The 26,431-nt window shown below is 38.2% G+C and overlaps 1 protein-coding gene across 4 annotated transcripts; it reads left to right on the plus strand.

Annotated features, from left to right (window-relative positions):
• The first annotated feature begins 364 nt into the window (after positions 1-364).
• On the plus strand, positions 365-25,202 carry thoc2 (THO complex 2). 4 transcript variants are annotated; one of them, XM_030153610.1, is made up of 39 exons: positions 365-457; positions 2,632-2,684; positions 3,742-3,833; positions 3,948-3,999; positions 4,117-4,187; positions 4,707-4,828; positions 5,112-5,245; positions 8,289-8,449; positions 8,585-8,677; positions 8,943-9,098; positions 9,471-9,643; positions 9,789-9,984; positions 10,079-10,117; positions 10,302-10,432; positions 11,093-11,194; positions 11,526-11,610; positions 11,807-11,900; positions 12,048-12,128; positions 12,254-12,350; positions 13,072-13,189; positions 13,292-13,471; positions 13,588-13,752; positions 13,881-14,156; positions 14,352-14,493; positions 14,836-14,993; positions 15,410-15,538; positions 15,643-15,774; positions 15,862-16,046; positions 16,914-17,089; positions 17,478-17,580; positions 17,755-18,140; positions 18,893-18,951; positions 20,459-20,494; positions 22,735-22,866; positions 23,022-23,088; positions 23,179-23,324; positions 23,545-23,621; positions 24,181-24,215; positions 24,301-25,202. In XM_030153610.1, the coding sequence occupies exons 1-38, from the start codon at positions 387-389 to the stop codon at positions 24,194-24,196; spliced, it is 4,686 nt and encodes a 1,561-aa protein (XP_030009470.1). In that variant the 5' UTR covers positions 365-386; the 3' UTR covers positions 24,197-24,215; positions 24,301-25,202. The 4 variants fall into 4 exon arrangements, 2 of the variants coding, with proteins under 2 accessions (XP_030009470.1, XP_030009472.1); XM_030153612.1 differs by having other exon boundaries at positions 24,304-25,202; XR_003937229.1 differs by lacking the exons at positions 23,022-23,088; positions 23,179-23,324; positions 23,545-23,621; positions 24,181-24,215; positions 24,301-25,202 and having other exon boundaries at positions 18,893-19,983; positions 22,735-22,833.
• The last annotated feature ends 1,229 nt before the right edge of the window (positions 25,203-26,431 follow it).

Raw genomic sequence — 26,431 nt, forward strand, 5'->3', positions numbered from 1 at the left:
GTGTATAAAAGTTTCAGATTTATTTTCACCTCTTAGCTAGTGTATAATTAGAAATGTAAAGGCACAAATTCTTCCCATTTGTGGTCCAAAATAGGAGCCAATTTTGATGCCAGGACTAGTTATAGTACAATTTGTTCAAATCTAATTTTGAGGAGACACAAATGTAAAATTTTACTGTTTTTGAATAGAGTGAGTTAATTTAGTTTATAAGATGGTGAAATACTTTGCTAAGTAGTATATTTTTGCCATTTAGTTGAATGAGTACAGTAAAATGGTATTAACAAAGCCTTTGTGAGATGCAGAGTGCAGAGCTAGCGGCAGCAGCTAAACCTGCACACATTTGACCCTGTGTGTGCCATGATGATCTACACATCCGGTCTGTGTGGATGAAGATGGCGACACTTATCCTCTCTGGTGAATGGATCAAAAACTGGGAAAAATCAGGAAAACACGAGTTGTGAGTACATATAGGCTTAAATGCAATGTTTAAGGTTGTATGGAGTAAAAAGCAAATGACCGGCAAGATAAATGATAATTACATTTCAATCCGAGGCCAGTCTTCCAAGCGTGTTTGCTAGGGCTAACAGAAACGGAAAGGTTAGCTTAAAAACAGTTTAGCCAAGTGTCCTTCTAAGTGCTGCTAACTGCGCAATTACACAATAAAATATGAATAACTGAATACATAGCCTATTTGTAGTTTAACCCCCAAACTAACTCAGTTTTGTGGAGTGGCAGCATGACTTCAATTCAACTAGGTAACGTTCCCTGCATGCTAGCAAGTTCCAGCTAGCCTACGCTCCCACAAGGCTACTTATGAATTTGTAAACACGGGTGCTAACGGAGCTAACTACTTAGCCGTCATTTAGCGCACTATCTGACTGCTGATACTGGGCCGATTTTGAGTTATAGACTTCTGAAAAAACATGTAAGGGATCTTAATTGGCCAACGTTAACCGGGTACAGACAACTGACTAGCATTTGGGTTAATAAAGTGAGTTAATGTTTGTGTAGCGGTTTCGTTAGCCGTAAGTGGAGGGAAGTGACGAATCTTGACATTAATTTTTGTTAGCTGCGTTAGCTGTGCAGTCGATTGTCTTTTTGAATCCTATATTGTCAAGTCACGATTTTGTAAAATATGTGATTTGTTCGAAAAATGTTTTCTGACCGTTTAAATTAAGTCGATAATAAGGAAATTGCACGTCCAATGCTAACATTAACGACACAACTGATTGACGATTTAGTACCATATAGTTGGGTAGGCAGTGTTACTCACACAATTGTTCCCCTGTAGATCAGCTTACTACGTGACATTATCTAACGTTGCTGTCGATATATTGTATACACAAAGTAGTCAGATGGTTGCTAAACTATGTTATCAGAATGAATTTGTGTTTACCCCACTTAGCATGCAACAACGTCGTTTATTAATCGATAATCAGAAAAAATATGGCGTGGCCAGCTGCTTCGTTTATTAAAGGATATTTTGAAAAAGGTTTTTGGAAACTATATTCAGCCCATTTATCAGTTCCACAGGAATTCACAATAGACTGATCTGCAGTGCTAGTTGCTATTTGGTCTAAGTAGGAGGCCTTGCATTCTAAGAAAGACCACTGAGCTATTGAAACTCATCAAATCATAATTTCTGTAGCCCTGTGACTGTCAGACACGGTTAAAAACGTGCCACCAATTGAGTTTTCTGACAAGTAAGCCAATGCAAGCTTGAATATAAGCACTGTACATATCCTTGCTATCTATACATCCTTCACAGATCCTTAATGTGGATTGTGAACTTCATTTGTGACTTCCACTTCTTCAGGTGCTCTTCAGACAAGAAAAGATGCTGTAAATTTCAATCTTTAGTCAGCCCAGCTTCGGCACCTACATTAAGTCATAAAAATATTTGCCGTCGTGCAGTACAGGTGGTTATATCTGATTACACACCAAAACCCTTAAGTTAGAGAGCAGAAGTTGAAGACCCTGTATGAATGTGACTCAGAGACTCTCTAGTCCACTGACAGAGTGGACTAGACTGCATCAAGTCGAATCAAATACACCATTTCTGTGTAATGATCGGCAAGTCATTACTCCCCAAACTGCCCAATAGTTTTGAGAATGTGTTTGCCCCTAACATCAATCACTTTGGCATGTTAAACAGTAGGATTGGCTACAGTTAGACCTGAAAGTTAAATTGAAGCTGTGCAATTCTTAGAATGGCCTGTCAAAAGCTTAATATGAATATTAATGTCAAAGCTGATGGTGTAAATTCACCTTGTCTAAACTGCCTGTCACTGTGCCTCATTAGCCTGCCCTTAAATTATGTTTGTACATCTATTTTTTTTTTCTGCAAGTAATCTACAGTAGGTATTCTTGATCAATCTAAATTCCAACTGCATTTGCTCTGTCAGTATGGCATATTTTAAATTCCTGTGAATGTTTGAAGTGATTGATCAATCACACTGCATTGTAAGCTGAGTCAGAGAGATCCCAGGTCATCTTGCTATCTTACATATTAGATATAGACAGCCTAATCCAAGTCCCTAGCGAATGCATAAATATGATAAATACTGTTGCTGTGTAGCAGTTTGTGGCTTATCTGACTAACCAGAAATGTTTTCTTTTTTTTTCCCACAGTGTACAACTCTGCAAAGAACTTACAGAAAAAACAGATCATGGTGAAATTGGAGGTAGGACTGATGAATATTTCTCTTTTGTTTTTGGTCAAATGTGACAGAAAACTCAAATCCTTTTTAGTTAATTGATATTTAAAACTCCCAATATTTTAAACATGCATTTATTAGAGATTTTAAAAGATGTACAGAGTAATTTTGCTGGTTATATGTCTTTGGTAGCAGTATACTTTAAGATTCGTCCACAGTTGCAGTCCCTTTATAATTTATGTCACCCAATACCACAAATTTGCCTAAAGTGTTATGATTTCATACATTTGTTTGTTATTCTACTAGTACTACCACTGTATTACTATGTCTTGGATGGTTTGTTACTTATAATGTGCCATCAATGTGGTGTATTTCATTTTAAGTCAAAATTCCTGTCTTTACCATTCAAAGATGGCTGCTCCCAGCATTAAAAGTAGTGGAAACTGTAGCAATACATTATTAATTGGCACATTTTGTGTCTCATTAAATTTGTTATATCTAAAGTACTGTCCAGCCTCTACTCATGCTCTTGACGCTGCCATGGTTGTAGCCACATAATACAGTATAATGGGGTGTTTTCACCTGGTGTTGCTAAAAGTAGCAAACCTGACTGTGGCTGGTGTTTCCTTTGCATTTCAAACTTTGCACTACAATGTAGTCAGTTCAGGTTTGATGTCATTGCCAACTCTGACTTCCGAGGTAAATGGAACACAGCAGTAGATGCCATTAAATGACCTTGAAAAACTTCGAGTTTTGTTCTCAAAAAAGCCAGTTGACTTCTCAGAACATTTCCACACCTCCAGTAAAGGAATGACTTCTCTTTAAATCATTCATTGCAGTGCATTACTTCCTGGTATCATTGTAACAGGATCCTGAATGTCACAATAACTTTCTGGTTAATTTAATTTAGATGCAGGCTGAATGCTTGGGTAATGAATCGAAATTATGGATTGTAATATAATTATGAGGTTCAAAAGAAAGTTAATTAAGCGTTTAGCTTTGTTAAGGTAACATTGGCCTGTTGGCATATTTTTGCGCTTCTGTCATCATAACAAATCTTTGACATTTCTGTTTACATCTACAGAGATACAGACTGCCTTATATGAACTATGCTGGCAAGTTGTGCAGGGGAACCTCAAGTCGAGTCTTGTTACAGATGTCCTCAGGGACATGATGGTAAAAATATATATTTTTTTACTTTCATTGTTTGCATGCTAGATTTTACTATATAAAGTTGACACGTTCCAACAAATATTTTTTGCAGCCTCTCACTTTTCTTTTTCATTTCAGGAATTCCGAGATGATATGCCATCAATTTTAGCAGATGTGTTCAGTATACTGGGTAAATTTTGGTATTTGTTTGGAAGATTGAGTTATGACATGAGGTAGAATTGGTATATTATATATTTTTACTGTCATATTAATTGTTTTGTTTTTTTTTTTTACTTGTTTTTCACAGACTTAGAGACTGGTGCACTGGAAGAAAAAAACAAACGTGACCATTACACAAACTTAGTAGGAGCATGTCTGGTAAGAATTATACTTCAAAATCCTGACATAAACAATACTGGGCATAACAACAGTTTTCTAATATCTTTGTATACAGTCAAAAACGAGCATGAAAATCATTGAAAGTCTTCCACGGGCCACCTGCCTTTGGCTCAAAAATAAATGTCTTTAGTACATCTGGAGTTCGTAATTAGTCGGGATGGGTACCATCATGATTTTATTGATACTATTAATCTTATCGATACCATTTATCGATCCAACACTTTAGGGGTTTTCTTATCATTTCTGCTTTTGGGTTAAGGTTACAGTTTGAATGAGAATCATTTGCTTTGTGGTTTTTGTAAAACCAATAACATCAGGTTGTTGATATTGTGTTCTGATCTAATGTAGCCCAGGGGCCTGTTTAGTACCAGGTTTTGGTACCCATCCCTTTAGTAATCAATGTTATATTTAATAATTGGAGTATTTGGTGTGTGTATATGAACTCAGAAATACTTACTTTGCCAACAATGTTTTACTTAAGATTGCTGTTTTTGTCAGCTTTTTGTTCCAGAAGCCATCCTGAAAGAGAGACTGGATCCAGAAACCCTTGAATCTCTCGGACTCATAAAACAAGCCCATCAGTTCAACCAGAAGATTGTAAAAATCAAGACTAAACTATTGTAAGTAAAGTGTACAGTTTCAAATTACTTAACTGTTTTTCAGCTTTCTTCCACGAAAGATGCTTTAAACATACCCACACCTATTCTACTCTCTACTCTGTATTTAAGTTGAGTTGGAGAATGAGGCAATTTGTTTTATTAATATAAAAGCATCAATAACTAGTGTAATTAATTTCAAATTACAGTCCTTTTTACTAGTTACTGAAAGAAGTCATCATATTTGTTACTTAATTATGCTGTTCCTATTGCATACTCATTGTTTGTGTATTTTGTTTCTTCTCAGTTACAAGCAACAGAAGTTTAACTTGCTAAGGGAGGAGAATGAAGGTTATGCCAAATTAATTACTGAGCTGGGCCAAGACCTCTCGGGTAACATCACAAGCCACATTGTCCTGGAGAGCATCAAGTCCCTCATAGGTACTAAACAAGATGAGTCTTGTTCTGCATGAACCTTGTATTCAATTTTTTGTATATGACCAGTAATGGCTGAGAATTGAAACTGTCCCATGAGTGAAACCACCAAAATGTCTAGTGCAGGGGTCGGCAACCTTTAACACTCAAAGAGCCATTTCGACCCGGTTTCCACGGAAAAGACAACACTGGGAGCCGCAAACACTTTTTGACATCTGAAATGAAGATGTTAGCCTATATATACTGTAAATTCCGGACTATAAGCCGCTACTTTTTTTCCACACTTTAAACACTGCGGCTTATACTCCGACGCGGCTTATACAACGATTTTACCGGTACCACGGCTTGGTGGTGCCGCCGCGGTGCACCTCGGGGCCAACGCTAGGTGCCGGTGCACCGCCGTACCATGGCTCAGTGCCAGGTGCCGTGGCACCACGGTGGTCCCTCGGCTCGAGGTGCCGGTGGTGCCGCGGCACCGGTGGCACCCAGTTGTGGCACCGCGGTGCCATGGCACCTGACACCGAGCAGTGGCACTGCGGTGCAACGGCACCCGGCACCGAGCCCTGGTACCGCGGTGCCACGGCACCTGGCACTGAGCCGTAGTACTGCAGTGCCACGGCACCTAGCGTTGGCCCTGAGGTGCCGCGGCACCTTGGTCGTGCCATGGCACCTGGCATCATTAAATGTCCTATTTTCTACAGATATTTTTCTTTTCTTAGATTTCTCCATACTTGGCCTACCTGGGGTTGAAAGTCTCGATAAATGTACGGCGTTTTGGCGGGCTGTCGGAGAATGTGACGCATATTTTGAGCGACGAAAAATAATACTATCTATCTATCTATCTATCTATCTATCTATCTATCTATCTATCTATCTATCTATCTATATGTATGTGTATATATATATATATATATATATATATATATATTATTTTATTTTAATATTTCGAGATCACAATAATCTTACAATTTACAGCTACAATTAAACAAACGAACAAACACAAAAAAAATACTTTGTTCAGATATTGTGCAGTTTTGGTGTCGCAGGGCATTCCGCGCATGCCGGCTGCCGGCTGACACGTCAAGTGCTGTCAAACGTCTCTGAAGAAGGTGAATGCTGATCACCGAAATTGCACAAGGTCTGAAGAAAGAAGTTAAAAACTTTGACTTAATACGAAGACATGATACACGTTTTTGAGACAAATAACATACACTTCAATCGGACACTTATAATTTGTTTTCCCAAGCCACACAGAGCCGCAACATAAGGATGAAAGAGCCGCATGCGGCTCCGGAGCCGCAGGTTGCTGACCCCTGGTCTAGTGGAACTGTCATGGAAGTAAAGATAAAGCAGTGCTCTAGCCAAATTGTCATCACAAAACAAGTTAAAAGTTGCAATGCATCGGTCTGCAGCTATCTCAAAACCTCCCTGTTTAGACCAATACAAGTAGATGAAAGGGTTTATCGTTTCCATTGCAACAAACATCTGTAGTTGGGCTGTAATTACTGACTTCTCAGGCTTTTGTCGGTAGCTGGACAAATATTCTAATGTCTGAAAATACAAATATAAATGGAGCTGGGCCTGATAAAGCAGTAACACGTGGACAAATTTCGTGTTGAACAGTCTCTGTCATGTAAGCAGAGTACCTTATATGCATGTATTATACATATTTGAATAGGTATTTATAAGCACTTCAACATTGCGTATAACAAAATTTGGGACGATAAAATTTTTAGGTGAAAAATGGCAAATTAGTGTTCGGTAACGCATGGACTTGAAACAGGCGTCAATTTTTTAAGCTTTATGCACAGATTCAAAACATGCGGTTCTCAACAGGAATTGATACCAAGTAGGACAAAACCTTTTAGATATTATGTTCAGCTATGCTGAAAATAAATTTTGGAGTGAAATATTGAAAAGTCTCTGTTTTATTGACATGAGAATGTGGTAACACGTGGACGACTCTTTACCATTGTATGCATCATCCAAAATGTATCAAAAGACCATTACTTTCTGAAAGTTTCGCTCAAATATGTGAATTATAAGTAATTTGAAAATTAAAAATTGGTATTTTTGTGGTAACACGTGGACAGGGTCTTTTAAGTAACTCACAAATGTTCAAACTCATAAATATCAGAAAATAATGAAAATCTAATACTTGAAACTCAACAATCATCTATATAATCAACAGATTGAATACATTTTTAGATATAATTTTTAGCGTTAAATTTGAGCTATAGCTATGGTGTTAAAAAGTACAATCGATAAAATCGGTTGTAACATTTTTTTCTACAAGTGGTATTTTAAAAAGGGTAACAGTTCCATAAAATTGAGATCTTTAACTAAAAAATGAGCCCACGTGATAAGTGATCTGTGCAAATTTACTTTTTCATGTTGATGTTCACTTTTGCTTGATTGAACCCTGCTGTATTTCTAAGGAAGAAATGGCAAAAATGTAAAAAAAAAAAAAAAATCACCTCAAGCAAAGGAAACCTGCACTGTTCTTGCTTTGGACTTTGTCTGAACGGGGTTTTAAATCATCAGTTTTTCTCCATAATATGATAATGAAACATCCATACTGTAATTCCAATTACATTTCAGATGGTGATAATAACACTGATACAAACAATGCACACATTCCTATCCAACAGTGTATCAAGCTGGATGATTTACCTCTTAAACGTTGAATCTTTGCACAGTTGTGTTTGTTTTCCTCCTTTTGGCCTCTTAGATTCAGGATTTATGGTGTCCTGCTGCAGCTTTATGCTTTGCCATGTACCTGTACATAACAATGTGTGGTTTTTTTAGGTCCTCAGACCAGGGACTGCTGATTCCCACCCTGCTGAGATTCAGAACAGGTGGTGGGATAGCTTCAGTAGCATTTCAAGGTTTTATTCAGTGCCTCTGAGGGTTGTATTTATGAAGTGCCCACATAGATAAAAACTCATTTAGTTTTCCACTATGTTATAGTTGGATGTCAATAAAGTGAAGTCCAGTGTAACCTTCTTTTAAAATATGTTCTGTTTGTCCTTGTTTCTCTTTTCTACAGGATGCTTCAACTTAGACCCTAATCGAGTTTTGGACATAATTCTGGAAGTGTATGAGGGTCGTTCTGACCAAGATGAGTTCTTCCTGTCTCTTATTAAGTCCTACATGTGTGAGCCACTCACTCTTTGCCACATCTTGGGCTTTAAGTTCAAATTTTACCAGGTGAGAATACGAAGTAAAGTAAAACACAATAGTGAAAATAGTTAATTACTATTTGTATACTTCTTGTAATTTGTAGGTTTCTATCTGTTGTGACATAGGAAAAAATATAATCTGTCACTTTTTGTCTGTCTTCAGGAACCCAATGAGGAAACACCTAAGTCACTTTACCACATTGCTGCTGCTCTACTTCACCATAACCTGATAGAGCTAGAAGATCTCTACGTACATGTAAGGAGAATTAAAGGCTAATAATGACATTTGTTATCAAAGATTAAGCATGTTCATGTATGGTCTTTGCACAAGTCTGTCAGATTGCAGCTGCACACCTTTAATAATTCTGAGATATGTTTGTTTTGTGACTTTCATCCAATATTTTAGTTCTTTCAGATGTTATGCATACATTTGTTTCGCAGAACATCAAATGTGTAGCCCCTGTAGAACAGTTTGTACCCAGACTGAAGACTCAGCTCTAGTGATTCTTCTTTCTTTCCAGCTTATGCCACTAGATGGCTCCATTGCAGAGGAACACAAACGAGACATCTCAGAGGCCAAGCAGATCGCACGGAAGCTGGTGATGGTTGTGGTTCCCTCAGAGAAAAGTGAAGACAAGGAAAAGGAGAAGGACAAAGATGAAGAGAAGAATGACAAGGTATTTAAAAGCCTTCTCTCTTGGATCTTTACTTCTGAGTAACTGCATTTCAGGTTGTGATGCGAAATTGTCATTAATGGTATTATGGATGTTTAGGGCTGTATTGATTAGTCATTGCACAAAAAACACAAAAATGAATGTACAGTTTGTTTCTGTATAGATAGTTTTAATTATTTACCCTTCCGCCATGAATAATGTATTATTGTATTTGTATATATGTGTGTTTTGCAGCCATGTCAACAATGATTTAGCAGACTAAACAAATGCAGATCAGGTTTTGCCACTACCCTGTGTCCATCACGTAATTGATTGTTAGTGATCACATAATAAAATATGTGCATACTCAATTGCTGATTCTTTGTGTGTCCACAGCCACCTGATAACCAGAAGCTTGGTTTGTTAGAAGCACTTCTAAGGATTGGAGACTGGCACCATGCCCAGAGTATTATGGACCAGATGCCTTCCTTCTATGCTACTTCTCATAAGTCCATTGCGTTGGCCCTATGCCAGCTCGTCCACTTGACTGTGGAGCCTCTCTACAGAAGGTGCTGATTTTTTAAAATTTAATTAATTTTTTTCACATTTCATTCACTGCTTACTGTGCATAGTGAAAGTAGAAACAAAATTTCCCCAAAATGATTTCCAAAGAAAACTAGCAGATACTTTTCTGACATATTTGTCTGTTGCCAGGGCTGGTGTCCCTAAAGGGGCACGGGGCTGTGTGATCCAACCACTGAGAAACAAAAGAGCCCCGCGACCAGCAGAGAGTTTTGAGGACCTACGAAGGGACACATTCAGCATGCTCTGCTACTTGGGCCCTCACCTTTCTCATGATCCTGTCCTTTTTGCCAAAATAGTGCGTCTGGGCAAGGGTTTTATGAAAGAGGTACAGAATAGAAACTATAATACTACATATAATATTACAATCTACAGTGCATCTTATTTTGATTCACACTAATGGTTTGTGTTTTGCATTGTAGTACCAAAGTGATGGCAGACCTGATGTCAAAGACAAAATGGTAAGGTTTAAAAATAAAAAAAAATAATCTTTGACTGTGCCACTGTGCTATAGATTAATATTTAAGAGTAAATGGGATCATTTTTGCCCTGATTGCATCCATTGACCTGCCAGCTTATATGTATCTGTATGTGACGTGTGCAGACGTCATTCATTTTGATTGCTTGCTTGTTTGTTAATTGCAGGATACACTGCTGAGTTGTTTCCTGAGCATTGCAGACCAGGTGCTTCTGCCTTCTCTCTCTCTGATGGAGTGCAATGCTTGTATGTCTGAAGAACTGTGGGGTCTCTTCAAACTCTTTCCCTACCAGCACAGGTGAGATGCATACACTCACACAGGCATCACCGACATACCACTGTGTGATTAATAACCTGAATTGCAGTCCTCCATAAGGGATTTATAAGCTTTCCTGATGAACAATAACACTTCACACCATTGGTTTTCAGCATGTGTTCGTTGCTATTTACTTAGATGCTAAGGATTGTTGTACTTTGTAGGCTATCCATCTGTCACTTATACTGAACTGTGTAGTTACTGTTTGAGGGCTTATTTTAATTAGAGCTGAAAGTGTTGCAAATGTCAAAACTTGAGTTTACATTGTTCTAATCTCTGTATTCCTCATCACAATAAATTACAAATATATTTTAAAGCTGCTTGGTAGACAACAAATCACTTGATTGAGTACTGATTTCAATGTTTTGTCATCCATTATGGGAAACATTTAATTAAACTACATTTAAAAACATACAAAGTAAAATTCGGCTCACTCTCATTGCTGACCCATGTCCTAATTTGAGCATTTTCAAAAACACTGTGTAGATGACACTTTCCTCACCCAAAGCAAGGTGTGAATGTGAACATGATCATTTACTTGAAACTCTTACTGAGAAGTTGCATACATTATAATTATGCCAGTGCTTCTAAGTATTTTGTAGCAAAATCTTTTTTAATTCTCCCTCTGTTTTTTTGCCCCAGGTACCGGTTATATGGACAGTGGAAGAATGAGACATACTCAAGCCATCCACTTCTGGTCAAAGTCAAAGCTCAGACTGTGGAAAGGGCCAGATACATAATGAAGTAAGTTACTTCAGGCTGTACCTTTAGTCTTTGGTTATAAAGTTCTTGCAGCTTTTATTGAACCTCTCTGCTTGATACATACCTGAAGCAAGTTAATATTTAGAGCAGAGAGCCTCTGATATCGTAGTAAATTCACCTCATAACATTGACACAAATATAACATTAAGGCTATTTTATTTAAATAAAATGCTACTCTTCACACTACTGTATCACCAGTTGTACTAATGCAGAAATAAGTGAACCTACCTATTTTAAAATTGTATAAGAAGTGTTTGGGGTTTTTTTTAATTTCTTTGACACTTTCCTAAGTGATTGTCTTTGCCCTTCCCAGACGGTTGACCAAAGAGAATGTAAAACAATCCGGAAGGCAGATTGGGAAGCTGAGCCATAGCAATCCCACCATTCTTTTTGATTATGTAAGTGAATTCTGTTTATTTCTCAATTTTGTATTCCGTCAAACAGAGATTTATGTCAAAGAAAATAAAGTTCTACTCCTCTTTGTTTGCTTCATTTTGCAGTTACATTTGTGGTGATGGTGTTTATGTTGCACACTTAAATAATCATGTACATTTTAGTTTTCATATCTGATTATAACCTCCTTTTATTCATCAGATGTTGTCTCAGATCCAGTGGTACGACAACCTCATCGTTCCAGTGGTGGACTCTTTGAAATACCTCACATCCCTCAACTATGATGTCTTGGCCTGTATCCTACTCACACTGTTCCCCTATATTCTCTTTTTTTGTCACATTTTGAAGTTTTATGTTTTGTATGGTGTTTGAGGTGAGATGTGTGTTGAAATAGCTTCTTTTCCAGTTGTCGATGGGTTGTTACGCTTAACCTTGTCTTCAGATTGTATCATAGAGGCTCTGGCAAATCCTGAGAAGGAAAAAATGAAGCATGATGACACCACCATTTCCTCATGGCTTCAGAGTATGTATTTTAATATTTAAGCTGTCTGTTGCTGTGTGGTAGCCACATTTGTTTGCAGGGAAAAGGAAACAAAATGAGGTTTTCAGGAGTCACCAACATGCATCTGTTGCTCTTCTTAAACCAAGGTCTCGCAAGTCTTTGTGGAGCTGTGTTCAGGAAATATCCGATTGAGTTGGCTGGCCTACTTCAATATGTCACCAATCAGCTCAAAGCAGGAAAGAGGTGAGTTGCACCCAAAATATTCCACAGGACAGGTAGCAGTTACAATTCCAACAGGAACTGATTATATTACATCTTTTAAGCAGGAGTGACCCCATCTTATGTTATAACTGCTGTGTCTCATATTATACAAATATTGTTTGCTTATACTGTCTAAAATATCAATGTAATAAGACTACAGCTCTTGAATATTGAATGTAAATTTCTGGATTCATGATTTTATCAGAAAGTTCTTGAAGTTACAGAGCATAAACACAACAGATCTTCTGTCACTCCATCACTTGATTTCTCTCTAGTAGTAGTTATTTCTCCTTATCCTCATTTGTACAGTATTGATGTACTCATAATAAAATTAAGTGTTGATACCAGTATAGTATATTGAAAGTCACGTTTGGGCAATGTTATTTTCTGTTTCATTTTGTTTTTGTTCCCCTTATGTGCAGGGAAACAAATAAATCTTCATATTATCACACTATGATTTAATGAGCACAGTTTCAGTAATACAAATTCATGAATCAGCATTTAACTCAACCTTCAAATGTTAAATATTGGTCACTGTGTTTGGTGAAATGCCATCTTACTTACCAACATAATATGTTACTCATTAATACTGATACAGATGAATATCCCTAAAATCCATAATTCTTATTGTTAAAACATGAGTGCTGACATTATGTTTTGTGATGTCACATATGCGTTTTGCTACATCTCCTCTGTCCTGTAGTTTTGACCTGTTGATCCTGAAAGAGGTGGTGCAGAAAATGGCTGGAATCGAGATCACCGATGAAATGACTTCAGAGCAGTTAGAAGCCATGACAGGAGGGGAGCAACTCAAAGCTGAGGTAAAGACTCCAGTAAATTGATCATGCAGTTTTCCTGAGCATCATCTCTGTCTGTATAATAGCTCTGACCAGTCTGTGTTATAATTTTGATTCTATCAACAGGGTGGCTACTTTGGCCAAATCAGGAACACTAAGAAGTCATCACAGCGTCTGAAGGATGCACTGCTAGACCATGAATTGGCCCTACCACTATGTTTACTCATGGCTCAGCAAAGAAACGGTGTAGTTTTCCTGGAAGGAGGAGAGAAACATCTAAAACTTGTTGGTCACCTGTATGATCAGGTACATACCACTGTTAATATGTTAATTTATGTTTAAAATTTTAAATCCACATCAACTTCTACTTCCTAGTGATCAAGCAGACTGTATTCAATTGTCCTTTTATTTTTGTTCTGCAGTGTCATGACACACTGGTGCAGTTTGGTGGCTTTCTGGCCTCCAATCTTAGTACAGAAGACTACATCAAGCGGGTTCCCTCCATTGACATCCTTTGTAATCAGTTTCACACTCCACATGACGCTGCCTTTTTCCTATCTAGACCAATGTACGCCCATCAAATTTTGGTGAGTGCAGAGATTTTAGTCTTTGGCTGATCATTTTCTTGATGATATTCACCTTTTCAGGATAGATGAGTAGCTCTGTTCCCATAAAATTAGTTGAACTATATTCAGTATGTTGGTTTTTCTTACAGTCTAAGTATGATGAGCTGAAGAAAGCTGAAAAGGGGAACAGGCAGCAGCAAAAGGTACACAAGTATGTGGCAGCATGTGAACAGGTTATGACACCAGTGCACGAGGCTGTGGTGTCCCTCCATCCGGCCAGGGTCTGGGACGATCTGCGCCCCCAGTTTTATGCCACATTCTGGTCCCTGACCATGTACGACCTGGCTGTGCCACATTCTGCCTATGAGCGCGAGGTCAATAAACTCAAAGTCCAGATTAAGGGGATCGAGGAGAACCCTGAGATAGTGAGTACATATACCAGTATTTTTGCATTATTCACATCTGAAGCGTTTTAGTACTTTGATTTACAAAAAATTCAATAGTTATTCTGTTGATATCACACAAAATTGCTTCTACTAAGTTGTAGTAAATGCCAGTTATAGGTAACTGTGGTATTTGTTCATGATCTGACCGTTTGTCATAATTTCTCCCCAAAACAGCCCTTGAATAAGAAAAAGAAGGAGAAAGAACGCTGTACTGCCCTGCAAGAAAAACTGCAGGAAGAGGAGAAGAAGCAGCTGGAGCATGTCCAAAGAGTCCTGCATCGCCTCAAACTGGAGAAAGATAACTGGTTGTTGGCAAGTAAGTATCCTCCAGCTCCTGACAACTGTTGATACATCTTTTCAACTGTTTAATTGTGAAAGGAACTGAGATGTAAATGTGTAGAGATGGTTCTAATTTAGTTTTAAAATGTGAAAGTAAATAATATATTCTAAAGCTTGCTCAAAAAAAAAAAAAAGTTTAAGTGTTGAGTGCATTTTATAAGAGACTGAGAAAATCAGTTCATACTTGTATTTGCTGTCAAGTCAGAGGAGAGGCTTAATGTTTTAAAGTTGGACATGGGCTGAATTAATCCTTGTCATAATCACAGTATTGATAGCTCTTGTGACTGTTTCTAATGCAACTTTAAATATGTCCTGACAGAATCCACAAAGAATGAGACCATAACGAAGTTCCTGCAGCTCTGCCTGTTTCCTCGCTGTATCTTTTCTTCCATCGATGCTGTATACTGTGCCCGTTTTGTCGAGCTGGTACACCAGCAAAAAACACCCAACTTCTGCACTCTGCTGTGCTACGACAGGGTAGGACACTCATTCACTTCAGATGATCATAACTAATTCAACTACACTTTTACAGGAGACTTCTTAAAGCTGTAAAGTGCTGTATAGAATTAACATTAATAATGTGATTAATGAAGAGGTCATACAACGTCCCGTTCATCCCACTTAGCAGAACAAAAGTGACAGACATTTCCATTAAAACACTTCAGAATGACTGTAAGTGTAGAAAAGCAGCCACTTAAGTGCACACACACTCATCAGCCCATATATAAGCACTTAATAATTTGTCCTATCAAGAATATTTACAATTAAAGGTGTTTTTGAAGCTAGAAGTTTACTCAAATGCTGATTTAGCATCAAAGCCTTAAAGTAGCACCTAACATATTACATCATGGTTCGTCATCTAAAAATATGTTTTTTGTTGTGTTGGTCTGCAGGTGTTCTCTGCCATCATTTATACTGTGGCCAGCTGCACAGAGAATGAGTCCCACCGCTATGGACGTTTCCTCTGCTGCATGTTGGAGACTGTCACTCGCTGGCACAGTGATCGTGCAGTCTATGAGAAGGTATCCAGTTCTGCATGTTCTCTACATCTTAAAGTATTTTTTAACATTTTTGTTTGTTTGAGCAATGAGCTTGTAATGAATGTCTTTTTAATGTGTTCTCACAGGAATGCAGCAATTACCCTGGATTCCTGACCATCTTCAGAGCAACAGGGTTTGATGGAGGGAACAAAGCTGATCAGTTGGATTATGAGAACTTTAGGCATGTGGTTCACAAATGGCACTACATGCTGACTAAAGTAAGCTGCCTTTTATTGGTTTCTCATCTTTTAAATGATTTTTGCAAGATGCGTGTATCTTCATTGAAGTACTCTTGTCCCTTTTAGGCTTCAGTTCACTGCTTGGAGACAGGAGATTACACCCACATACGAAACATCCTCATTGTGCTCACCAAGATCCTGCCCTGTTACCCAAAGGTCCTGAACCTGGGCCAAGCACTCGAGTGTCGTGTTCACAAGATCTGCCTCGAGGAGAAGGACAAGCGACCAGACCTCTATGCCTTAGCAATGGGGTAACACAGCATTGTGTGCTGTCCAGCTCTCTGTGGAGCATACTCTTTTTCTTTGTCTTTAAAATGTTGGAATAGTAGCAGAAATATGTACAGGAATTAGTTTGTTGTGGTGATGGAATCACAGCATCTTTGGGTTTGAGTTTTTTGTCAGAAAGATTAGAAAAGAAGTACTCAGGTTATTTTCATGAAATATGGTACAGGGGTCGGGCACGGGCCAAGGAGGAACGCATTCAATTTAGGAGATCAATAAAAGGGGTGGTTGTCTTCCCTTTCTCTAACATGGTGAGATAATGTAGGTCATTTGATTGATTTCTGGGGTCCTGTTAGACATAAATGGTTTTATGGTTTTTTTATTATTATTATGGCTTAGACAGTTAAGTAATTCATAAGTAAGTACTGACTGAGTCCCAGATGTTTGACTTGTGAGAGGAATTATTCAATCAGTTTTCAAAGATTTTAACAGATATTCGAAGATGGCCAGTGCCACAGAAGTAGATAGGTTGCACTTTTGTCTTTCACATGGTTTCTAATTGAGCTTATTAATGTTAGTCGAGGGACTATAAAAAGTTTGATCTTCTTTATTAGATATAAATGAGCCCAAACTAGAGTTTTATCGTTCTTTGTAGTTGTACCTGCTGGTATTTTATGTGTGCTAGATAACACATAAACTGGATGTGTTCAGGGGAGACAGGCTGTATAAATAATATAAATGTAAAAATTAACATGGTTCTTTGCTCATTAACACTCTCTAACATGAGTTTTTCTTGGTTTTTGTTCAAAAGCTAATACTGCTGCACCGTGTGACACTCATAAGTTGTTTTGAAGTTTGTGTCTCTACGTTTTGCAAACCGTTTATGCATCTTACAGTTATTCAGGTCGATTGAAAAGCCAGAAGGTGCACATGGTCCCTGAGAATGAGTTTCACCACAAGGAACAGCCAGCACGCAGTGCTACACCTGCCAATCAACAGAACGGCCCCGGCAGCACAGGCAAGCCCGCCACCAGCACAAGCAAGACAGATGAGGGGACATCAGAGGATGGTGGTGAGTGACAGTTCCATTCAAAACCTGTTAATTAGTGTATAATGGAGGAACCAAATGGAAATCGTACCATTCAGTATTGGGTGTTTAAGCTCAGATCAAGTTTTTTATTCACGCAGTGCTGAATCATTCTGTTCTAGAGTTATTGTTTCATTGTAGCACATCTTTTAGGGAACTATCAGCAATATAATTTCAACTCCCTCACAGAAATCTTTCTTGTTAAACCACAAAGAAATTTTTGCACACCTCTTTTGTGTTTGCAACAGCGTTTATTTATCACAAGGTTTGACTAATCTGAGAATTAATACATTGGTAACCATTTTACAAATAGCACTTAGTATAGATCCGAATAAATCTGTGCTCACACAGTGCTTGGCTTGTTTTCTTGTAGATCGGGGCAAAGACAAAACTCAGGGGACCACAAAGCCAGTAAACAAAGCCAACAGTGCAGCGGCCAAAGTGACCACCACCAATGGCAACGGTGCTCTCAACAGGTAGGCAGAGAAATGTTTCACACAAGTGAAAACAGCTAAATGTAATATGTGTAATATGTAAAATCATACCCACTTATAACACAAACTAAGTTCTGTAATGGGGTAGTTCAGGTGGAATTAAACTCTGTTCAAATCAACAAAATATTGAATAGCATTTTTCTTAACTTATTACAGCACTAAAGTTGTAAAAGAACGGGACGAAAAAGAGAAGAGCGGGAAGGAGAAAAAAGAAAAGAAAGAAAAGACACCAGGCAGCACTCCTGAGGCAAAGGGGGAGAACCGGCGGGAGAAGCAGAGAGATGAGAGAGCCGGGAAGGAGGAGCGGACGGCACGCGAGGGTAAGGAGAAGACACCCAAGGCCGACCGGGAGAAAGTGAAGTCCGAGGAGAAAGGCGGCAAAGATGACAAGGTGAAGGCCGGCAACGGGGAGCCCATGGAGCCGTCCAGAGAACGCGACATCCTCAAGGAGTCCAAGAGTAAGGAGAAAGGAGACCGGAGCGCTGCAGCCGGGTCCCTCAAGTCACCAGTTCCCAGATCAGAGTCGGCTGAATCTGAGAGGGGTAAGGAGGCTTTCTGCTCATCTGAGTTAGTTAATACACAAGGTTTTTTACAGAGCCTGACCGGTAGTGAATTACTGGTGCAGATAATAATAAAACAGAGGAAGGATGTTTTACAGTTCAGTATCAAACTTTTTCATCCAATACAAGTCTGACATCAGTGCATTGAACAGCAAACATAACTTTTAATTAACTAGAAGTAAAAAGCACAAATATAACAATAATATATAGCTTGATTTAAAAAAAAAAAAAAAAAATCTGCATCTTTTTTCCATGACATTTTCCAAAAACAATTTTCATGAAAACTTTTTGAAACAATTGAAAATCTGTAATATGTGACATAATTTAGTGTTCTAATAATATGACTTGAAGTAAATAATCTAACCTTGCAGTTTCCATCAAATTTACTGTTAAAGTGTTGGAGAAAAAAAAAAAAGACTTTTCAGGCCATATTTGTGTTGTTTACATTGCAGTGATTATGAGAATATGATTTATAGGTTAGTACTAGTTTTCACGGGTAATACTGGAAAATGTGCTGAAACTAATGTACGTGTAGTAAGTCTATATTAGTCCCTTAAATTAGTCAACTATAGTTAATGTGTGATTTGCAAACCAATGAGAGAAGAAAGTAAAAGGAAAATAGCCTCTCATACTAAGTTCTTCACTTTCAAGATCATGAGTAAATATTTCTGCCTCTATATTTTGTCACAGGAAGCATCTCAAATAACCCTTTATTATTACACTTTCGTCAACAGATCACAAAAGACGAAAGCTCGACAGCCACTCTTCTCCGTCCCACTCGTCGTCTGTTAAGGTTAGTATGGCTTGAGGAAGGCTGTGCCCATTTCTTCTCTGTCTGCCGGAGCGTTCCCTGCCGTTGCACATTCCAGCAGCCCTGAGGATCACCAAGGAGAGTTGTCGTTCATGCAGGCATCTGGAAACCCAACCATATCCATGGGAGTTGGAAAGCATTCCATGGACATCAGTCAATATTTTGCAGAATGAGGAAAAAATCCTCAAGGACTTAGCCAAGAGATTAATGTATATATTGAGTATTTTCGTATTGAAATATTTCTATTTTTATATTAATGAAAGCAGTCAGTGTGCCTTGAGAAGAATTTTTTTTACACATTTCTATATTCCTTGTGGATTTTTGCTTTTTTGAGGAAAATAATCACCTGAAGTATAATTGCTTGTCATGTCAAGAGCTTTGGCCTTTCCCAGTGGCAAAGTAAAGCAAAAGCAACTTTTTTTTTTTTTTTTGTCGTACAAGGAGTGCAGTATTTTCCTACTTAAAATGGTGCCCAAGATTTTTGTCCCGTTTTTGCAAGTAGTGAATATATCCCGGTTCAAGAGATGTGGAGTATTTTGCTTTTCCTCGACGTGCCCCGATCCAAATCCAGCGGCCGGTGGAGGGATGTCCAGCCGACCGCTCTGCTGCAGCCGAGTCACTGGTCCCCCTTCTCTCTTGGCTTGTTGAAACGACCTGCACGCAGCCTTCATGTTACACGATGAGTGCCCAGTCGGTCCAGCCGGTCCCTACAGTGTGATTCCCCACATCGGCAAGCCATCAGCATCGACAGTCCTACTACCTCCAAGCAAGTGGAAAATCAGAGCCACCAGCAGCCGAGATCAACGGAGAAAGAGTGATGCGGTTTTCAATCGTCCAAAATGCAGAGGAAAATTTGCCTGCCCCCTACAAAGAGAGAGAGAGAATGAGGGGGAAGTGTGGGCGAAGTCTGAATCACCTGGAGCGTTGCCCAAACCACTGGAAGCTTGTGATAGGTCTTTATTTTACCCTTCCACCAGAGAAATAGGCTCCCAGTGTCTTATCCATTCCTGAACTGTAAGTGCCAGCAACAGTTATGTAGCGTATATAGGGATGCAGTCAAGCACATAAGAATTGAATGATTTGTCTTACTCACACACAGGCACACACACTTACACAAAATGATTTACAGCACTTGCACTTTAGATGTATTGAAATGTCAGCTGCATTGTAGGATTTTATATTATGCTGCCTAATTCCAGACATGTCTGTAGTAATAAGAGCAGTAGTTATTTTATATATGCTCAGGGTTTTTCTATTTAAGTATTGACATTCCAGATGTTGAGCCAATGAACTCTCTATGTATAACCTTGTCAAAGCCTTAGTCCTTGAAGGTCAGAGATCGAGGGAGAAGTATGCTGTTGATCCGGCCAGCCCAGACTCCCCACCCCCACCCCAATCCCTTCTTCCGACTCTCTACTGCTGTCTGACAACTTCCTCCCAAACCCCCACCCCCTCCCAGCTCATCTGTCATCTCCATTCATCCCCACAGGACAATAGCAACGAACTCAAGGAGTCCACATCCAAGGTTTGAACCCACTCTATTTCTCAGATTGTCTGTTTGTTCAGATGCATGTGAGACGACATTGTAATAATAACAGATTGTGGTTAAAGGGAGAGATTCCAGTCTTAACCATTTTCCTCTTTAATAAAAACAGTCAAAGGTTAAACTAAGGTTACATGTAGGGGTGCGCATCACAAGGGTTCAGACAATTTGATTCCAATTCAGAGGTTTATGATCTGATTATAAACGATTATGAATGCACCCTGCCCTTAATTAATATTTTTCTCACTGTATGGCAAGTACTTGCTATTTTTAAAACTGAGCTCATTTTTAATGATCCATCATGAAAACAAGCTGATGAATTTGCTTCCATTAACTTTTATTGAGACAACAGGTTATACATGTACCTGGCAACATAGTGGATTGCAAAGAACCACCAAGGAGATAAACATGCTTCATCATGTTCGTCGTGTTCCCAAAATGCTTCATTTGTGCTCGACACACCCTGCAAATACTGTGGCTTTTGTCCAGTTCCCCTTTCCCCTCAACTTTATAGAAACCAAAATGTTTCCATATACTCGCTTTAAACAGAGTTGTAGGCGCCGCTTGGATCAGTTTTTCTGCCATCTTTTTTGTTTTGTGTGTGCGTCGCCGTAAACTGTTTGGGGTAGTGTGGTGGTTCAACTTTAGTTCTGCCTTTTTAGTTACACCTTTAATATTATTAAAATAACATTATGTTCAGAACATCTATTTTTGACATTTCTGCGTCGATCCATAATCAGGCATGTCCGTATCGCGATGCATCAAAGTATCGATTTTTTTTTTTTTTTTTTTTTTTTTCCTGCACCCCTAGTTACATGTATCACCGTCGGTCTTGTCACTTTTCAAGCATCATCCATTAAACTTTTACGTTTACAGCATAGCAGTTTCCTGATGTGCTCAGTAAGTTTAATCACTTTGAGGTTTGAATAAAAAAGCACTGTGATATCATGACTTGTGTAAATATACACGCCACTTTTAATTGCCGTGTTGTTGGTACGCATTATAAGCTTTCCGCGTTTATGTTCACACCATTATTAGCCCCTTGCCCAACCTGAATCGATGTGTCAAATACCATGTACTGAGGGTTAGGGTTGGCGGTCAGGGTTATGTGAACCAGAGATCTTGGCGTAAATTGACATGTGCTCAAATGGTGTTGAATAACACACGAAAGGTCGAAAATGCATACATATAGCACACCAAATGCCATAAGAACTGGTGTGACATACAACGCCATTTTGTGAGATCACTCTGTGTTTGTCTTCATCTACGGAATCGTAGAACGACTGTAAATGGATGCTATCTGCATCACTTCAAACTATTACTTGTATCACAAAATAATGATCTTGTTCATGTTGCATTTTATGTGGTTGCATTGCTGTTCTTTGAATAAAATGTTAAAGAACACAGAGGTCATCTGATAGTTATGAAACCAACTGTTGTTACAAAATAGTGGTTTATTCTGGAAACTCAGCCACTTCTCAAATGACTCCATTCAGACAGAACAGACGTGTTTTTACCTGAAAATCGACTCTCTCCATTTAACTCAATTATCTCTGATTCTTAATGTTACACAGCCCTTCAACAAAGACGTCTATAGACAAAGTTGGAAAAATGAGCATGGAGCAGATGAAAATGGTGGACTAAATACAATCCAGTAAATTGGGGTATGAACTGTAAAAACGGATAAAAAGGCAAATCAAACATTTCCAATTGCTTTCACAGAGAAGTTTTAAAACCAGACTTTTACTTCCTGTCAGAACTCCAACAGCTACACTGTGACCCAAGAACCAGCAGAGCCACTAGGTCTACATTTGTATAAAAGGGACCCATAGAGTTCAAAGGGTATTTCACAGAAAACTACATGTGTAACTTCTAGAATGTTTTTGATCAAGAAGTAGAACGCATTTCAAATAACTGACCATCATTTAGTGAAAATGGAAAACAGAACTAATGTTATGACTTTTCTTTTCTAAAGCCAATAAGCAGCAGCTCATACTGAACATCGCACATGAGTTCTATTACAAACTCCCTTTGAATAAATGTGTCACATCATACTGCATCGTGTCATTGTAGGTTTTAGAATCTGTTTTACAATGAGACTTAGACTTTTATGAAGTAATTTTATGAATAATTGCACTTGATAAACTTGAGGCAGCTTATAACTGGCTCCATTCAAATACTTTTTTTTCTGTTTTGTTGTGTTTATATGAATTTGTTTTCAGCATCACATCAACTACAATTCAGTCGACCGGTCCAAGAGCAGAGAGAGGGAGATGGACAAAAAAGATTCAGAGAATGCACAGGGACGATCCAAAGAGAAGAAAGAAGAAAAGGACCGGAAAGACAGGAAAAGAGTCAGTATCTCTGAATCCACAATGAGATAATCTTCAAGAATTTGAATACTTAAGAATCTCACATAGCTGTTACATGTCATGTTAGTGTTGAAAACTGGGATTAACATCCATGATCTGTCCTTGTAACAGTGTATTTGGTGTTTGTGGTGTTTCAGGAGCATGCTGCCAATGACCGAGAGACCAGTCAGGAAACCAAACGTCGAAAGGATGAGAATGGAACCAGTATGTTAGCTCTCAGTAAATCTGAAGGCCTTTATGTATTTATTAAAATAATAAAACCTTTACTTCAGCTTGAATGTCTTGTCTTTCCAGATTCCTCCAAAAACAGCAAGAGCATGAGCCCTTCCTGTGACTCGCCGCTTTCAGCTGAGAAAGAGAAGAGCAAAAGATCCAAATCTTCTAGTAAAGAGAAGGGCGAGTCTGTGAAACCTGAGCGGACTTCCTCTGGAGGCAAAAAGGTCAGTTCAACTCCTCCTCATTTACACTTTTCTACCAGCATCACAGTCTTCCCTTGAGTAGGTCACCTTTAATATATGAACATGTAATCCTGAGGTAAATGAGGAAGGCGAAGTTTCCTGTGGAGTTTTTATATATTTGAATTGAAAATTTGGAGTCTGTAGATAAATGTTCATTGTCATATTAGTGACTTGAATTGACTCTTCTCTTTGTGATCAACAGGAGTCCAGGCACGACAAAGAGAAATCTGAAAAGAAAGAAAAGAGGGACAGCAGCGGAGGCAAGGAAGAAAAAAAGCAATATCCTGAAATGCAGTGACACCAAATTACAAACGTGAATAGTTAAATATTTAAAGGTTTACCACAGTGTTTGATTTTCTTTGTTTTTGCTTCGAGCCACATCATATTCCAACCACATCAGCTGGGCTTTGACTATTCTGCCCAAAATGCGATTTGCCATTTTCACTCAGGGATGAAATGGCCTTTTTAAAGCATCTGTTTTCCAGTGTTTCCACATCTTTCTCAGTACAAAAGCTCCTACGCAAACATATACCGCTCAGTTCCAGTGTGAATTATGGCTTTGACTGCAATTTTCACTCATGCACTAATTGTACAAGACGCTGTGCAAAGGACGACGCATTGCTCTAAGACTCCAGGCAAAATGATGTGTAGTTTCTTGTAAACCAAATGAGTGGACTGAACACATCACTCGTCTGACTCTCCGCTCATTACAGTCTTTCATAGCTGTCATCCTCCCCTAAGTTGAGCAGTCATAGCCCGGTTGTTGTGGAAATGCAGATGTTGGCAGATCATTGGATAGGCTCTGTGATTGATTCGTTGTTGGCCTTAACAGTCACACTCACAAGCACAGATAATGTGCACTAATCAGTGAAGGTAAGACACACTCCTTGTAAACAAGTCATCACACAGGAACGTGTGCCATCAGTCTGATGTGTTTCCTCTTTCTCTTCTCGTGCAGCAGAACCGGACAAGCTGCTTTTATCTACGAGACAACTGCAACTCCATCTTTACTGTGTTATTAACCAGACTCTCATTTCTGCCTTTTTTAAAACATACTAACCCCCCCCCCCCTTCTCCCCAAGTGTTGTTAGCTGTAGTTACAATTTATGAGCCACCTCAGTACGTTTCAGTTTCAATATTATACAGGAAACCAGCTCAAATTTATTTTTTTGTTGTTAATTATTCAGTATGTTGCACAATGTGCTGCTCTAATCACTATGATCTGTTATTCAGAAACAGTGGTTACTGTATGAAATTATCTTTTGGTCACATCTAGTCATGGATTCAGTAACCCTAAGCTTGAAGATTTGTAATATTTTCTTTTTGTACGTTGTCAGGCTTTGCTTATGCTCGATTTATTGGAGTAACATGCCCATACCCACTTACCTCAGATCCTTTTGAGATACTTAGATATCTTCTATTTATTTATCTCCACCTTTTAATCACAGCAAGGTAATAGGCATAGGTGAGGAAGAACAAACAGCATACAAAGGACCAGTGTGTATATTCTGTACAATAATAGAGGGTGACATGAAATCCACATCATGTTATTTTTGTTTTCCTTTTTTTTCTGTTGATACCCCCACCCCACAGTGTTCTTTTGTGATTTTGTGTTAATCAGGTTTTTACATAATTTATATAAAAATAAAAAAAAATGCCAGTTCGACCTTGATTCAAATGTAGAATTGTAAAGAAAAAATCAGACAAAAAAAATCTGAAGCTCTGTAATCCAAATACAGCTGTTTCCAGATGACTTTTGGAGATTTTATCTGCTGTACTCAATGAGTGTAAGCTTTTTTTAAAAAAAGAAAAAGAAAACAAAAACCAATAAATAATAGTTTTCCTAGTGTGTCACTTTGACATTGTCTCTGATTGTGTTCTTCTTTCGTCCAAACATGAAGATTGTGTTTCTAGAAACAGATTGAGTCTCGTGCAGTTTCTCAGTAGTACAACATGTTGATTCAAGTTTTAAGAAGTTTTGGGAAACTTTCATTATTGTAGGTGTCATAGAAGGTTAAACATATTGGTAATTTTTAATGAAAATCAGAAACGTAAACCTAGATCTGTGCATTTTAGTTAACACTGCCTTTTACTGTAACCTACATAATCCACTAAGAATACACCACATACTTAAAGTGAAGTGGATGCCAGGTGGTGAAATGGTTCTTTTCAGCATGTTGCTATTTTTTATAGTTCAATGGTGTAGATATGGAAGTTAAGTTTGATATTTTTTGACCTACTTGATTCACTTACGTAGTTTGACGTCCTCAGAACCATCAATGAGGTTTTAAAAAGAAAGCTGTGAAATAAAACTGAAAACATTTATTTAAAAAAAGCAGTTCTCGCTGTTTTTGCATTTTTTATGCAAGAAAGAAGAATCTTGTACTGTCCTAGGTCAAGGGAGGATAATCTATAGCAATACATCAGATTTTATAAACTCATGTTAATATTGCTGTTCTGTGAATTTTTGTAGTTTTGGGACAACTACATTTTCTAGTTTACAAGAACAGTTTCCTAAAGGAGGACATTCATTTTAAGTAAAAATAAGAATGAATGTAATGAAAATACACTTTTTTTTTTTTTACTTTGTTCTAACTTAGATTTTTCAGTTTAGTTAATATTTACTATTGCATCAAAGTTTAGTTTTACTTTGGATGAAACTGAATTCATGTAATTTTGCCGCATCCAATTTTTTGTAAATTATCTAAAGTTAAAACTTATAATTCATTGCTGTAAACTGTAATTTCACTTATACTTTAATATATTTTCTTTCTGTGGGAATGGCAACCAAGCAAAAACAGTTTCTCACAGATTCAGCAAGAAAATGAGCCAGATCACTACAACATAAAATTACACAGTCCACCAGAGTTTTAAAGAATGAGTATAGTTGGTGGATGGAGGTGAAGGTGACTTTGGAGTTCATATGGGGTTAGGTTACTGTCAAAATAATGGTGTGCATAAGATAGACATGCATGCATATTAGTCTATAGGTGTACAAAAAATTTTTGAAATCTCTTGAATGAGTTCAATTGTACATAAAATTTATTTTATCTGTCAGAATAGGAATGAAACAGTTTTGACATCAAGAA

Source organism: Sphaeramia orbicularis, chromosome 14 (genome assembly GCF_902148855.1).
Source record: "Sphaeramia orbicularis chromosome 14, fSphaOr1.1, whole genome shotgun sequence".
Taxonomy (NCBI): domain Eukaryota; kingdom Metazoa; phylum Chordata; class Actinopteri; order Kurtiformes; family Apogonidae; genus Sphaeramia; species Sphaeramia orbicularis.